This window comes from Miniopterus schreibersii (assembly GCF_964146895.1).
Source record: "Miniopterus schreibersii genome assembly, chromosome: 19".
Classification (NCBI taxonomy): Eukaryota; Metazoa; Chordata; class Mammalia; order Chiroptera; family Miniopteridae; genus Miniopterus; species Miniopterus schreibersii.
The window spans coordinates 12,345,996-12,360,578 of record NC_138119.1 but is presented as its reverse complement, the minus strand read 5'-3'; the positions used below and the strand labels follow the sequence as shown (position 1 = coordinate 12,360,578).

The 14,583-nt window shown below is 42.6% G+C and overlaps 1 protein-coding gene across 4 annotated transcripts in view; it reads right to left on the bottom strand.

The window, feature by feature from the left end:
* Positions 1–255: 255 nt before the first annotated feature.
* The window catches only part of OTUD7B (OTU deubiquitinase 7B), a 51,456-nt gene continuing 37,128 nt past the window's right edge, over positions 256–14,583 (bottom strand). For all 4 annotated transcript variants that reach the window (XM_081121157.1, XM_081121160.1, XM_081121158.1 and 1 more), the window contains exons 7-12: positions 10,204–10,316; positions 8,450–8,577; positions 7,976–8,125; positions 7,275–7,389; positions 5,974–6,058; positions 256–5,011 (exon numbers count right to left, since the gene is read on the bottom strand). In XM_081121157.1, coding sequence (XP_080977283.1) covers positions 3,803–5,011; positions 5,974–6,058; positions 7,275–7,389; positions 7,976–8,125; positions 8,450–8,577; positions 10,204–10,316 — 1,800 coding nt within the window. In that variant the 3' untranslated portion in view covers positions 256–3,802. The remainder of the gene's footprint in view (positions 5,012–5,973; positions 6,059–7,274; positions 7,390–7,975; positions 8,126–8,449; positions 8,578–10,203; positions 10,317–14,583) is intronic.

The following is a 14,583-nucleotide window of genomic DNA, read 5'->3' as shown; positions in this document are numbered from 1 at the left end:
AGAAGTCATTCAGAACCAGCTCCATTCTTTCTTGCTCAGTTATCACCTCCCAAATACACACTACGAAGTCATTGCTAATTTTTGTTTTATTGGTCTGTGAACTTGAGTTTTGCCTGAGAAGAAACTGAGCCAACAGAAGAGGGAGGGTACTTCCCTCCAGGACCTGTACAACTCTGTATTTAATACCATCCCCACTCCAGACAGAGACTGAATCTTTAAAAAATAATTTTTAAATATATGATGTTTTTATTTTGATGATAGAATCCAGTATGAGGGGGAAACTTTTGGTTAAATCTTGTAACCCTCAGTAAAACCAGCATAGATTAAGGGAGGATTTTGGAGGCTTATAGTATGCTTGTTCCATCAGGGCTGGAGTGAATTAGGGTGGAGGGGTAACACTGTCTAAAACCAAAAGGGGAAAATCTCCCCTCCCCAATAAAAACTTCAGTAGGTGCCCCAACACCCTGGATTAAGTGCACTTATTAAGCCTGAGAGATATCATCCCTCAGCTAGGGTTATGCAGGTCTGCCTCCCCCACTTCACCCACAGACCTCTCCTAAAGAATTTTTGCTCAATTTGAGCACACACTGTGTACCACTCTTCACTTTTCTCGACACAGTAATTGCATGGGCTTGCCTCTTCCACCTCCTCATCTTCCCAAAATACTACAAACCAACCCAAGCTCGTTTCTTCACTCCATCCCACACAACCCCCTCAAATGAAGCAAAACAAACCTTACTCATCCCTATAGCAAAACATCCATTGACTCAGGGTCCCTCATCCTTAGAATGGAGAGGTTTTTTTAATGCCTCAATAGTTACCTTCCCAAATTAAGAAAAATATTAATTTATTTCTTAATAAAAAGTTATAGGGCCTAAATAAAGCCCTATTTTACCATACTCACCCTTAGGCCATCCCCCAGAATTTCCATCTTTTTTATTTGAAAAGAAGTCAGAAGAAATTGGGATTGGTTAATTTATAAATCAAAAGAAAAACAAACGACACAAGGTTTCCATTTTTGTTCATTTGTCCTCAGTTTTTAAAAACAAAAGTATTACCTAGAACTAATAACAACAAATCCAAACACAGCAGTCCAGTGGAGAATCAAAATGTTCCTGGTTTTGTTCTCTAGGGAAACCTCTGGTCTGTTTCCACTCCTACTGGTCCGGGCCAAAATCCTATGACATAGATGGATGCCTATGAGAAAGCTCAGAGAGTCGTGCAAATTCAAGGTGTGAGTCTGAGCCACCTGTGTTCGGGTGCACGGTAGGGGATGGAAGCCCACAAGGTGGTGGTCTCACTAGCGTTGTTCTAACCGAAAAACAGGGTGAGGGTGAGCAAGGCACTCATTTGGGGCACAAAATTTAAGTAGTGCCCAAAAACCCAGTAACCAAGATACTATTTTAATGCAGTATTTTTGAAAATCAAAACTGTTAAAACCAAAAACACAATGAACAAAGTATCGCAATTTTAAATAAAGACAGAATTCAATCCTGTATTTGCTCAACTCAGCCTTGCTTCCCTCATCCCAATCCCAGTCCTGCTAAATCCTGTCTTTAAGATTTTGGTGTTTTGTTCATCATAGATTTTTTTTTGCATTGATTTTTAAAAAAATATTGCATTAAAACATTATCTTGATTACTGAGTTTTTCAGTACCCTCTTCAGTTTTGTACCTGAGAGGAGTGCTTGTCTCATACTAGTCCCAGCCCTGCATAGAATATATACATACCCTCCTTTGGAACCTAATTCCTTTGACCTCATTGCTTCCTTAAAACCCGTCTATTTTCAAATAAAAGCTTAAGAATTCATAGCCATAGGAAATAAGAAAATCAACAGACTATCAGATTTGGAAAATAAGTAACTTTCAAGTTTGTTAAGGAACCTTTCTAAAATGTGAGCAGTTCCAATGAAGAGGACAGTCTTGGTGGCTTTGTTACCAAGGGAGAAACAGGGTGACAACTTTCCTGATTGGGCAGAAGCAACATATGGCAGACACGAGCGCTCCCCCCGCCCAGCCCATGTCTGCCTCAGATCAAATGTGGGGATTACATTCCATGGGGTGGGTTGAGTAGATACCTTCAAAGAGAAATCCAAATACAGAAAAATAGCCCAAATTAACACCTGGACACTTAAGTACACTTATTCTCCTTCTTTGTATGTACCCAGGAGTGTATACAATTGCATAGTTGATTTTTTTCCCAGGAAAAGGAAAGGAAAAGGAAAATTGGCCCAGAATAGGCCCTCTGGTTTAAAGCTCTTAAAAATGGTGCTGGCCAGAGCATAGGCTGTCCAGACTTGTGCTTTGTGCAAAATGCAAAGGTGCTCCCCCCACTGTGCCCACAGGCCCACTCCCACCCCCTGGGGAAAAGGGCTGGGTCAGGGAAAGGGGAAAATCCAAAGACAGATCAGCTCATTGGGAGTAATCTGTGATCTGTGGTTATAGTTCACTAAAATAGATTTCTCTAACTACCTTTTTTATAAATTGCCCCAGCCTCTACCCCATGTTTCATCAGTCCCATTATAAAAAATATCTCTTCTTACAAAGTATTTTTTATTATTTTAATAAACTAACCACAGATTAAGGTCAGCTATGGCTTAACAAAAGAAGCCGGGATGTTAAGTTCATTCTCCAAAAGTAGAGAGGAAGGAGAAAGAATCACTTAAATAGGAAAAAAAAATTATTTTTAAAATGTTTTTGCTTGCTGGGGTCTTTTTCTTTTCCTTAAAAAAAAAAAAAAAAAGTCAAAAAATAAGTTGCTTTCTACAGAAATGCAGCAGCAGAGGATGGTAGTGCTCTATTTAGGTTTTTGGTTTTGTTTGAAACAGTCTGGCCAAAGGTCTGTCCTCCCACCCCTCCCAAGGCACACTCGAACCCCAATATGTGGTTATTGCTAAGTAGTTTAAAAAAGATCACCTCTGCACCAATTCACCTGGAGAAAATTCAACACACACAGTTGGCTCTTCCCATCACTCTCTTCCCTTCCCCAGAGGGAACTTTTTTTTTAATAAAAGTCTTGTAAAAAAAAATCACAACCTTCTTAATTTAGCTGAGCTCAGCCCCTCAAAAAGGATGAGGAAAAGATAGGGGGGCCATCGGCCATCTCCTCTCAAACGAGCACAGATGACAGACGGAGTTCAGAAGGAAATAAACTTAAGAGGAAAAGGCTTTCTCTTTTAAGTTCTTCCCTTCCCCATCTCAATAAACCCATTTAAACTACCTCCCTCCTAATAGGCACCCATAAGCACATATTTCTGCCCTGTCTTTCTCGACCCTTCAGGAGGAAGAATTTATCCAACCCTAATTTCTATCTTAATTCAAATCAATAGCAATTTGTCTATCAGTTTCTCTTCATACTCCCAACTCCACCACCATGCGTTTTTTTCAGCCTAAAAGAACTTTGGTCTGTTTTTTTCTTTTATTGACTAAGAACCACTTTTGCCTGTTCCTCTCCCAGACAGCTAACCACCTCCCCACCCCCACACACCAAACCTGCCCCTACTGCTTTCTTGGACCCAAGGGGTTATGAGAGAGAATCACCATCTTCCCCCTTTGTACCTCCTCAGTCCCATCAAGTCAAGATCTGCAAAGGACTAGTCCAGCCCTTGCGGCACCGTCCAGCCCTGGCCTGCTCTTGCCAGCCTGGCAGCTCTCCAGTGCACACACACTTAAAAGTTTCTAGCCAGGCTCCCACAAACATTACTGCATTTGCCCCGTCAACGTGGGGGCTGGGTCTTGATGAGCCAATTAGTTGAGCTTAACTTTCTTTGTTTAGCCCCCTTGCCCTCCAAGGTCCCCCCAATTCAGAACCTGTGCACCAGCAGCTCCCCACTTGGTTCCCGTTCCCTCCTCCTCAGTTCTTCCCTGTAACAGCAGGAGCAGAAGTTGTTTGTCTCAGGGTGTCCATAGAAGCTGCAGTTCGGTTGTTTGCATTTGGTCTGGGTTGGGGGAAGCCCCCTGGGCCCTCCAGCCCATCCATCTGGCTCAGGGGGCTCTCGGTAGCCGTTGCTATAGGAATCAGCCACACGGAAGTGGGGTGGTAACAATGTACCCCTGTGAACTCCATCCTGGGAGTGACTGCCTGGCTCCAGAGAAAGGCCGCTGTCCTGATGAGGGTAGGGTCTCCCAGGAGGGCACTGTCTAGGGAAGGTGGCATATGGTGGGAGGCCACCCCCACATGGACCCCCTGCCAACTGCCTCCGGGGTTCCTGGCAGTGAACTCCACCCCCAGAAGGCCGAGGGATTGTAAAGCCCCCAGGGTAGCCAGTAGAATATGCCATTGCCTTGGACTCTGTTTGGGGGGCAGTCAGCAGCTCCTCCCCACCATCTGGCTCTGGCTTTTTGGCTGGAGGAGGCCCACTCCCTACCCCTCCATTCATGATCTTCCTCTCAGACTCCTTCTGCTTCTGCTCTGCCAGGAATCTCTCTTCAGCATCAGAAAGGTAGCGCTGGATCATCTCCTCCTGATATTGGTGCCGGTGACCCATCTTCAGGGTTCCAACAAAAATAAACTTTCCCTCCCCTTGCATTGCAATCCTCATGATGCTCAGGCTTTGCATCACCTCCTGGCTATACTTGCTCCCTCCATTACCCACAGACTCAGATGTGGGCTTCTCAGACACAGGTCCATCCCCAGCTGCCTCCTCTTTGCCACCCTTCCAGCTCTTCAGTGAGTTTTTCTTTTTCTTCTCCAGTGTCTCAGTGCCACTGCTCACTCCTGACCCTGTTCCCATCCCCCCGGGCTTAGAACCCTTGCTGTGCATCAGGCCTCCCATGTTCTTCTTGAGCTTGCTGCCCAAGGTTTTCCCAAAGCTGCCCAGTTTGTTAGCCACAGAATCTGCCCTCTTCTTGTCCTTCTCCCGATCTCGTTTTGATTTCTCTTTCCGCTTGCTGCCTTCATTGCTGGTAGAACTGCTGCCAACTGACTCCTTGTCTGATTCCCCAGACTCAGGAGTGGACCGGGCCTCATCTCCAGCTGAGGCTGTGGGAGACTCAGGCTGGGCCAGGGGAGCCTGGAAGAGAAAAAACAGGGTTGTCAGTTTTCCCATTGGTCTGAGTTGGGGGAGGTACCCAGCGACCCCCTGCTCATCCATATGACTCAGGAATTAGCCAAGTGGAAGAGAGTGGTAATGCCCCTATGAACTCAACCCTTAGAGCGACTGCCTAGTTTTAGAGAAGGGTTGATGTCATGATGGGGAATGGTCACCCACGAGGGCAACTCCAATCGCTCTCCCATGGACAAGGGAAAGATGTATCTAATATCTAACTTTTATATCACCTCCTGCAATGACTTCCTTCTGTAATAAGGAGATATTTCGATGAAGCCTGATGGCTCTTCAAAGCAATGAATTACGATATAGTACATGGCCTCTGGGTAAGGACAGAGAATATTCTATAAACACTGGAGTGTCCTTTATTTTATTATAAATTTCCCTATGCCAAATTCTTCCAAAATTAAACTCAAGAAAGTCTTGTCTAACCATAATCAACCAACTCCAACCATTCTGTAGTCCCCTCAACTTTTACACATTCAGCACTGGAATCCATCGATTTGCCCTTGCTCCTGTGTTCTTGTTCTATGGTTACTAATGACGTCCTCAGAACCTACTGGATCAGGAGCTCTTTAAGCTGTTCTGTCTCCTCTGGTGCCAACACAGAGGTCTACGTATAGACAACTTAGGACAAAGCAATGACAACCTCAAGTTCACCAAAAAGTCCAGAAAGCTTTCCTTGAAAAATGGGGTTTAGTATCAGAAAGCAGAGTTTGGTTGGAGAGATGTGGAAAACGGGGGGCACTAACAGGTAGAAAGGCAGGAAAAAGTGTCTTTGGGAACTTATCTAATATTTTCCAGTTATTCCTAATTTGGAATCATGAGACACCACTCAAGAGATTCAGAAAGAGAGCACCACCAAATCTCCTGTTCTCCGTCACTAAAAAGGAGGACCAGCAAGCATCAGGTACAGATGTCCTCACCTGTGCATCAGAGGACACTGGGATCCACTTCACATTCATGTAGCTGTGCAACAGATGCAATTTGACCTCCAGGGACAGGATCACACTGTGAAAAGGAGAAAAACAGAATTAGAAATGTTCTGTGACCTATAAAAAGCAAAGCAGTGTGATTAGTTGGTGAAACAGGGTGGGTGAGGGCCACATGGCTTGGGACTGAGGCAAGGTTGGGTTTGAATTATAGCTCCACTAATTACTAAGCTTGATGACCTTGAGCAAGTCACTTCAACCTCTATGAAACAAAGTCGATAATGGTATGTATAGATAATAATATATCCTATAAAGTTGTTATGAAGATTAAAATGTCACTTAGAAAGGACACAGCACAGCCTTGGCCTGTGTGGCTCAGTGGTTAGAGCATCAACCTGGGCACCAAAGGGTTTGCACATTCGATATCCTGTGAAGGGCATGTACTTGAGTTGGAGGTTTGATCCTTGGCCCCTGTCCAGGCATGTGCAGCAGAAAACAATCGATGATCCTCTCTCTCTCTCTCTCTCTCTCTCTCTCTCTCTGTCTCCCCTGCCCCCTCCCTTCCACACTTTCTTAAAAAAAGGGCACAGTACAGTGTCTAGCAAACAGGAAATTCTTACTAAACAATAGCCATTGTTATCGTTGTTGTAAATATTACTTAGAAGGAGCTTTTGAAAGTTTGGTGAGAACTTAGTTAAAAAGCCATAAGCTCTGGGTTTTTTAATCAAACCCTCTCTGTAAGGAGCCCAAAGAAGGAAATGCTGCGTAAGAGGTAAGGGAGGAACTTTTACATTCGTATACTCATCACAGGAAGCTGTGGTGGGAAGCAGAGGAAGACTAAACCAGCTTCTGGGATGCAGGGCAAACAGTGGGGAAGAACATATTTTTCTTGCTATTCAAATTCTAGAAAGGCAAAAATCCAGAGCAAATTATTTTGGTCAACTATTTAAAACCCCTCTCACTTGGTCTGGGAGAAGAACTGTGACTTGAGTATCCTGATTTTCTGATCACCATTTTGGGGATTCTGGGAGGTATTAGTGCAAGAACACTCTTCATATTGTAAGAAAACAAGCTGAGAGTTCGGGATTTTCATCTTTCACAGGGAGAAAAAGCAGTTCCACGCTCCAAGAGTCCTGGTGCCCAATCTATCTTCCACCCGTCCATCATCCCAAAGATGTGGGATCTAGGATGTGACTGTCTTGCCTCTGAGCTGAGGAAAAGTCTCCAGGAGACAGACACTGTACGTGGAAGAGATCGCAGCTACAAAGCAGATGGAATGGAAAGGTCTGCCTCACCTGGCCAATCGGACATTGTCGTTGTCATCTTTGCCCCACTCCCAGCTCTTTCCAGGGTCCACAGCAAAGTGCAAGGGCAGCAGCTTATGTTCTGAATCTGTAAGTGGGATCACAGCTGGGGAGGGGAAAGACATGTCATCAAGAAGTCTCTTCAAGGAGAGAGGAAGGCAACTGAACACAGACTGACTTCACTGAAAAGGAGGCTGAATCAGACCACAGGTAGGGTACGATTAACTGTAGTCACTTCTCAGTTCTTACATGTGAATTACCCTGACATTAAAAACTAAAAGGCTGGTTTTCGCTTACTAGCCAGCACACAATTTAGGCCACTAATCTCCATGACTCCCCACCATCCAGTCAGCTAACACTCATGATATTTTTGCCAGTTAATGCAGATTCAGGGAATTGAAAGTCACTAAGACAAATACAGCAAAGCATCATTTGGAAGGTTCTATGACCTTAATACATAAGCTCTTTATTTTAGGAAGCAGAGAATATAGACTACTATGCTTTCCCCCAAACCTTTGTTTATTTGTTTGTTTAATTTTAAAACCCTGGTGTATTGTATAGCTTAGAATAGTATCAACATGCGCTGACCGGCTTGCTCCTACATTCTCTCTCTCTTTCCAGTTTTTCAGTTTTTCCAAGTGAAAATAAAGCAGACCAAAAAGCACCAGAGACAGAGACACTGTATTCAGCACCTTGTTCCTTGCCATTCTCCTTCTGCTCCATGGACACAAGTGCAGAAAAGTGGGCCTGGTCATAGGCGAGCACCAGAGGGGAGCGGTGACACTGGCTGGCTGGGACTTCCAAGGGCAGATAGATTCCCCCAAAGGGAATAGGAGCAAATGCTGCAGGAAGCCACAAAGATTTTCATTAAGGCTATGTTCTTGCCTAGTGGGCAATCCCTCTACCCCAATCTACCAACTACCCCCTTTTCATCCCAACCTCTGCTTAATAATTATTTCCTAAGAAGCCTCATCAATTAACCCCAACTTGAATCTCCTGGGAATTTTGCATTGTTCTAATTTGCACCTTGTTTCCTGCCCCGCCCCCCCCCCCCCCCCCCCCCCGCAAGGGTCTATATATGCCCTTTCCTGCACTCCTCCCAGTGTTTAGTCCAAGGCTATGCACATAGTGGGTGCTCAGGGTGCAGTGAGGACTGACTGACTCACCTTCTCCCCCAGAGTCCCTCAGCATGGTGTCTGCCACGACAACTATGGGCCTCCTAAGCACATGGGCAAGGACAAAGACATGGAATTCTTCTAGACTCTCATATACAGGCTCCTCTGAACTCTCCACCCTACAGTTGCAGGAGGGGAAAGAGTGGAAGGGGTGCAGTGGACGGGAGGGAAGAAAACAAAACAGAGACTCCTGAAGACCAGTTCTGCAAAGAGGAAAAAGAGGAAAGTCCTTGCCTGGTTTTCTAAGCCTAAGGCTGCCCCGGACATAGCTGATTATTTTATGCTACCATGGCTGTTTCTGCTTCCATTTCACAGATGGGGAAATCCAAGAAAAGATATTTGAAAGCTCTGTGGATATATAGTTAAAGTAGTGTTAGAAATCTGAAGGCAATTTCTCTATTAACACTTGTCTTGTTCAACAACCTTACCCAATTCTCTTTATAAAGCAGCTAAATACACAACTGAGCAGCCTCATCCTGCTGGCTTTACCCACCACAACCACCCACACATCATACTGTCCAACGAAAACAAAAACTCCTCCTATATTCCCTTGATTGGAGAACAACCTCACTATTTACCTAGTAGTCTAATCAAAATCTGTGAAATATTTACTGTTCTTTATCTCTCACCTACAGTTAATCACCTGGTTCGGCCAATTCCATCTCCTAAGTGTCTCTTGTATCTGTCTCCTCTGGCTTATCTGTAATCCACTCCTTTGTTCATACCCAGGACTCTTGTTCTTGGATTACTACAACTGCCTCTAGTCTCCCTGCCCTCCACTGCATCATCCACTCTGCTGTCAGTGTGTTTAAATACAGTACATGAAATTGCTCCTGTCACTCACATACGCACAACTCAGTGGCTTTCCACCCCCCCTAAAGCAAGGTTATCCAACATCGGGTGCTTGCTACAAATGCAGATTTCTGGGCCTTGCCTCAGTCCAACTCAAGGGTGGGGGGGGCCTGAAATCTGCATTTTAAACAAACTTCCCAGATTACTTTTATGCACAACAAAGTATGGATCAGTTATAATTTTTAACTTTTTATTATAGAATATTTCAAAACTTTAAACATATTCTAAACTAGAAAGAATATTATACTAAACTCTCATGTATCCATTGCCCAGCCTCAACAATTATAATAAACACACGATCAATCTCATTTCACCTACACCTTGATCTATTTCCCTATCAGCTGCCACCCCCACCTCACCCACTGGTTATTCTGAAGCAAATCCTAGACATATCATTTCATCCATAAATATTTCAACTTCTATCTCTAAAAAATAAAGAACTCCTTTAAAAAATACCCACAATACCATTAATATCACACTTTAATCAAACATGTAGGCACTGTTCACATTGCCCTAACTGTCTTATATGTTCATACGTTCCAACTGGTTGATATGTCTCTTAAGTGTCTTTAAACTTAGTTTCCCTCGCCCTTATTATTTTCCTTGCAATTTATTTATTGAGGAAATGGGGTCATTTGTCCTGCAGTTTCCCAAAGTCCGGATACCTTACCATGGTACAAGAGAAACCTGAGCATGGCACACATAACCTGGATTGCCCAGCCTCATCAGTCATTCTGCACCACACACTCTATATTCTGGCAATACTAAACTAAAACATGCGACTCATGCCATGGCTCCTCTCTTTCCTCCTAACATCCTCTTAGTACAGAGCTCTTTAGACTCTGAGGACTCAGTTAAGATTACTTTGTGTTCCCACACTTAGCCATACTTACCCACCACAGTTGGCTCCATTGGTACCTAGATGCATGCGGGGTTCACTTGAGGCAAGTTTGATCAGCTCATTCCATTCCTTCTGCCATTCATCCTCTGTGTATACCAGCCCCGACTGTGAAAGACAGGCAGGGGATATCAAGCAACTAGAGGCTAGGTTCAAGACGCAATAGCCATTCCAACTCACTCATATTACCCCACACCCTATTCTCTTAGCATTTGGCTTATAATTTGTACTATAAAGTCAAATCTCTTCTCCCTTTTAAAACCAAGACCCAAGAAAGAATATTCTATGATCTCTCTCACATTTTTCTTCCATTCTTTCCAACCCATTGCAATCTAGTTTCTGTTTCTGCCCTCCAGCCTACGCCCTCCACCTCCACACACCGCTTCACCTAACCAACTCTGGGCAAAGGACAGTGACCTTCTAATTGCCAAATTCAGTGGACTCACTGGTTCTCATCTTTCTTAGCCTTCATGTGGCATTTGATCTCTTTAAATTCCCTTCTCCTTTAGCTTCCACATTACTTTCTCCTATCTCTGTGAACTCTGCTATCCCAGAAACAGTGTTGTGTGTTAATGATTTTAGACTTGGTTTCTCCTGGGTGTCTCATCTACTGCCATCTACATGCTCAGGACTCTAAATTCTCCCTCTCCAGCTGTAGGAAACCATGAAGATTATTATTAAGGCTATGTTCTTTTGTAGTGGGCAATCCCTCTTCCACTCTGCCAATTGAGTCCCCCTTTTCATTCCAACCCCTGCTTAATAATTCTTTCCTTAGAAGCCTTATCAATTAACTCCAACTTGAATTTTTTGAGAATTTTGCGTTGTTCTAATTTACACCTTATTTTTTCCTCCAAAGGTCTATATATCCCCTTTCCTGCACACCTCGCAGTGCTTACCCAAGGCTCTGCAAATAATGAATATAATTCCTATATTCACATTCAGGTGACTACTGAAAATTGCCACCTGCCCACGACTACCACAAACTCTATACAGTCAAAACTAAACTACCTCTTCCAAACCCACTCTTCTTCCCACAGTCCTACCTTAGTGAAGAGCACCAACTAGCACTCAAACGCCCAAGCTAGAAACCAGTGACTTGTGGAAGACTCCTCGCCTTTCACCTACCCACACTGGGATCCCTTTAGTCAATAATCCTTAAGCATAAACTACTGCAATGGACCCTTAACTGGTTTTACCACTTCCAGTTTATACATTCTTCTGATCCATTTTCTGCAATGCCACCAGAAAGATGTTTGTTTTTTTAATTAAAATATGATGTTTGCTTCCTGCTACAAATTCCTTGAAGAATCATTACCTATTAGATATAGTTCAAACTCCTTAGGCATAGCATTCAAAGTCCACTTCCTGGCCCCTACCTACCTTTCTGATCTCATTTAATTAGCTGTAGTTTCTTGAATGCACCACATTGTTTTATACTTCTGAGCCTCTGTCTAAGTTGTTTCCTCTGCCTGGAGCAGCCCACTCCCAATTCACCCAGTGAATAGTTTCTCATGTCAGGAGACAACCCAAGTACCACTCCTCTATGATGCCTTTCCTAAATCTCCCTGGTAGATCAACTACTCCTTCCTCTGTGCCCTCCCTCCTCCACTGCTACACAGTCTCCCAGCATAAAAGTCAACCCTATTACTTTGTTGTAATTATGTATCTACATGTCCGTCTCCTCCTGCTACTCTTAAGGGCCTGGACCAATTTTTATGCAAAACGCCTGGTGCCTACTATGTGATTAGTAATCAATAAATATATATGCTGAGTGAAACTGTAATTTCCATCAAAGGAGCAGAAGTGGTACAAACAATTTAAGAACATCATATTGGCTTTAGGATGCATATGATGATATGGGAGATGAGTCTATTATATTTGGTTTACATTAGTATTAAAATGCTTAAAAACCACACTGAAAGAGTAAAAAGAATCACAATGAAAAGAAACGTGAGGGGCATCAGGAAAAATTTAACAGAAATTAAAGAGCTACTGTGAGCACGTTCTACTTTAAAAAAAATGACAAAGCTATTTTCAGTATGTAAATTGATATCAAAATTTTTTTCAATTAAAAATAATAAGAACAATGCTCAGGTTATATATAGGGTGCTCTGGTCACTCTGATACATGGTAACTGATACATATCCAGGAGGATCTGTCTCCCTCTTCCTTTCACCTATTTCTGCTTGCTGTTCTTACACACAGCCACTAGGTGGCGTACCCTTCTAGCTTGAAAATGTTCTCACTGCGTTTTACCAACCAAATTCAACACAAAACAAGGAGGTCTGGAAATCAAAATCATTTTTGTGTGGTATTTGATACTGCCTAATAGAAGCCCCCAATCCATCACCACTCTCCTCCCATTCCCACTCCCAAGATCTGAGCAATCTGAGCTCAATTACCTAGACCATATTTCTAGTATGGAACTTTCAATGTGCCCCACAAAAGGAGTAAAAAGATTGCTCCTTAGACAGCTACTATTCTCTATGCATATATTTTCACTGGAGACTTTGAGACGAAGTAAGTGGCTGACCAAGAATAGAACTTGGGGTTTCTGGGTCTCCTCACTAAATACCATCATAATCTAACCCCACCTTTAAAATAATACCTATAGCCCTGGCCAGGTAGCTCGGTTGGTTAGAATGTTGTCCTGATACACTAAGGTTGCGGGTTCAATCCCTGTTCAGGGCACACACAAGGATCAACTAATGAATGCATAAAAAAGTGGAACAGCAAACTGATGTTTCTCTCTCCCTCCTTTTTTCTCTCTTTCTAAAAAACAAACAAAAATAGTAACTGTAATAGCTTAAAAGCTGGAACTGGACACACCTATTCTGGCTGTTGCTGTCACTTCTACTTAATAACCAGCATGTTCTGGTTTGGACTTTTCTTGTCCCCACAGTGGTCAAATCTAAGGTTAAGGTTTAGATGTTGTGTGAAGAAGGCAAACTCTGGGCTGGCTCTATCTCAGGCAAAAGAAGGTCTCCACAAGGTCCAGTTCAGCTCACCAGGGAGCCATGGGGTTTGGTGGTATAAAGAACTTGCCGTGTACTTGGCCATGCCCTGTGCATTTATTTCCCTCAGGAATCTTCTGGGGCAGATTGCTGATCAAAGATAGGATTCTGATCTTATTATCATCCTAAATTTAACAATGGGTTCTTTGTTTTTTAAGAAAGAAACAGATCACATTCTACTTAATGTATTTTAAATCTTCAGGACATAAAATTCTAATGACTAAAAAAAAAAATCTTAGTACTATATATGGCCAGTTATGATAAAACAATAAAAGGAGAAAAGAAAGAATATGAAAAGAAAAAGGTAAGTTTCTGAATAGATATTCCCAAGTTAATGCCAGAAACACCCAGCCATATACATGGCAAAAAAGAGATACACCCGAAGGGCAAGAGATAAACACAGAAGACAGAACCAGGGGAAAAGGAAATAGCGAGACCCATTGTCTTTATATAAATGTTAATGTCAGTATTAAAGTTAAAGGGAAGGGGTGGGTAAGCTTTTTCTATAAAGAGCCAGATAGTAAATATTTTAGTCTTTGTGAGCCATACCCAATTACTCTATTCCGCTGCTATAGCAGGAAAACCCTTACATAAACATACACATGTAAATGAATGGGCGGGGCTGTATTCCATAATTTTTATTTTTTTTTTACAAAATCGGTGGTGGAATTTGGCTCATAGGCCATAGTTAGCCCAACCCATTATGGGGATGGAAAATACAAACAGTCCATTGTTACTTTCTTATACAAAAGCAGCTTCAACATTTCCTAAGCCCCTGAGAAGTACCATTCAAACTCAATTTAACAGGCATGCTTTTAAACTTTTTAAACAAACTAAGTATCTGAAACATAAATGGTATATATGGCCAAAAATATATTTAATTTTTTACTTATTTATTTTGAGAGAGAGAGAGAAAGGGGGAGAGAGAGAGAGACATCAATTTGTTGTTCCACTTACTTATACATTCATTGGTTGAATCTTATATGTACCCTGACCAGGGATCGAATCTGCAACCTTGGTGTATTGGGGCAATGCTTCAACCAACTGAGCTACTTTGGCCAAAATTATTTTCAAGTATTTATATTTCTACACAGGTTGAGAACACAAGTCCTTAAAAATTGGTCTAGTCTTATTATAAGCAATAAAATCCTATGGACTTATATCTCATTTTGTAAAAGACTGCCACTAAAGACTTACTGAGTACCTATCAGGTGAAAAGCTGAGTTAGATACCTCCTCTAGAGGTCTCGGCTTCCCCACACCAGTACTCATGACTATATCAGAAGGCATTGGTGTTATCTGCATTTTCTACAATTTCCAGGATTACAGGAGGACCTAAGCACCAGGAAACACTTCTTACTG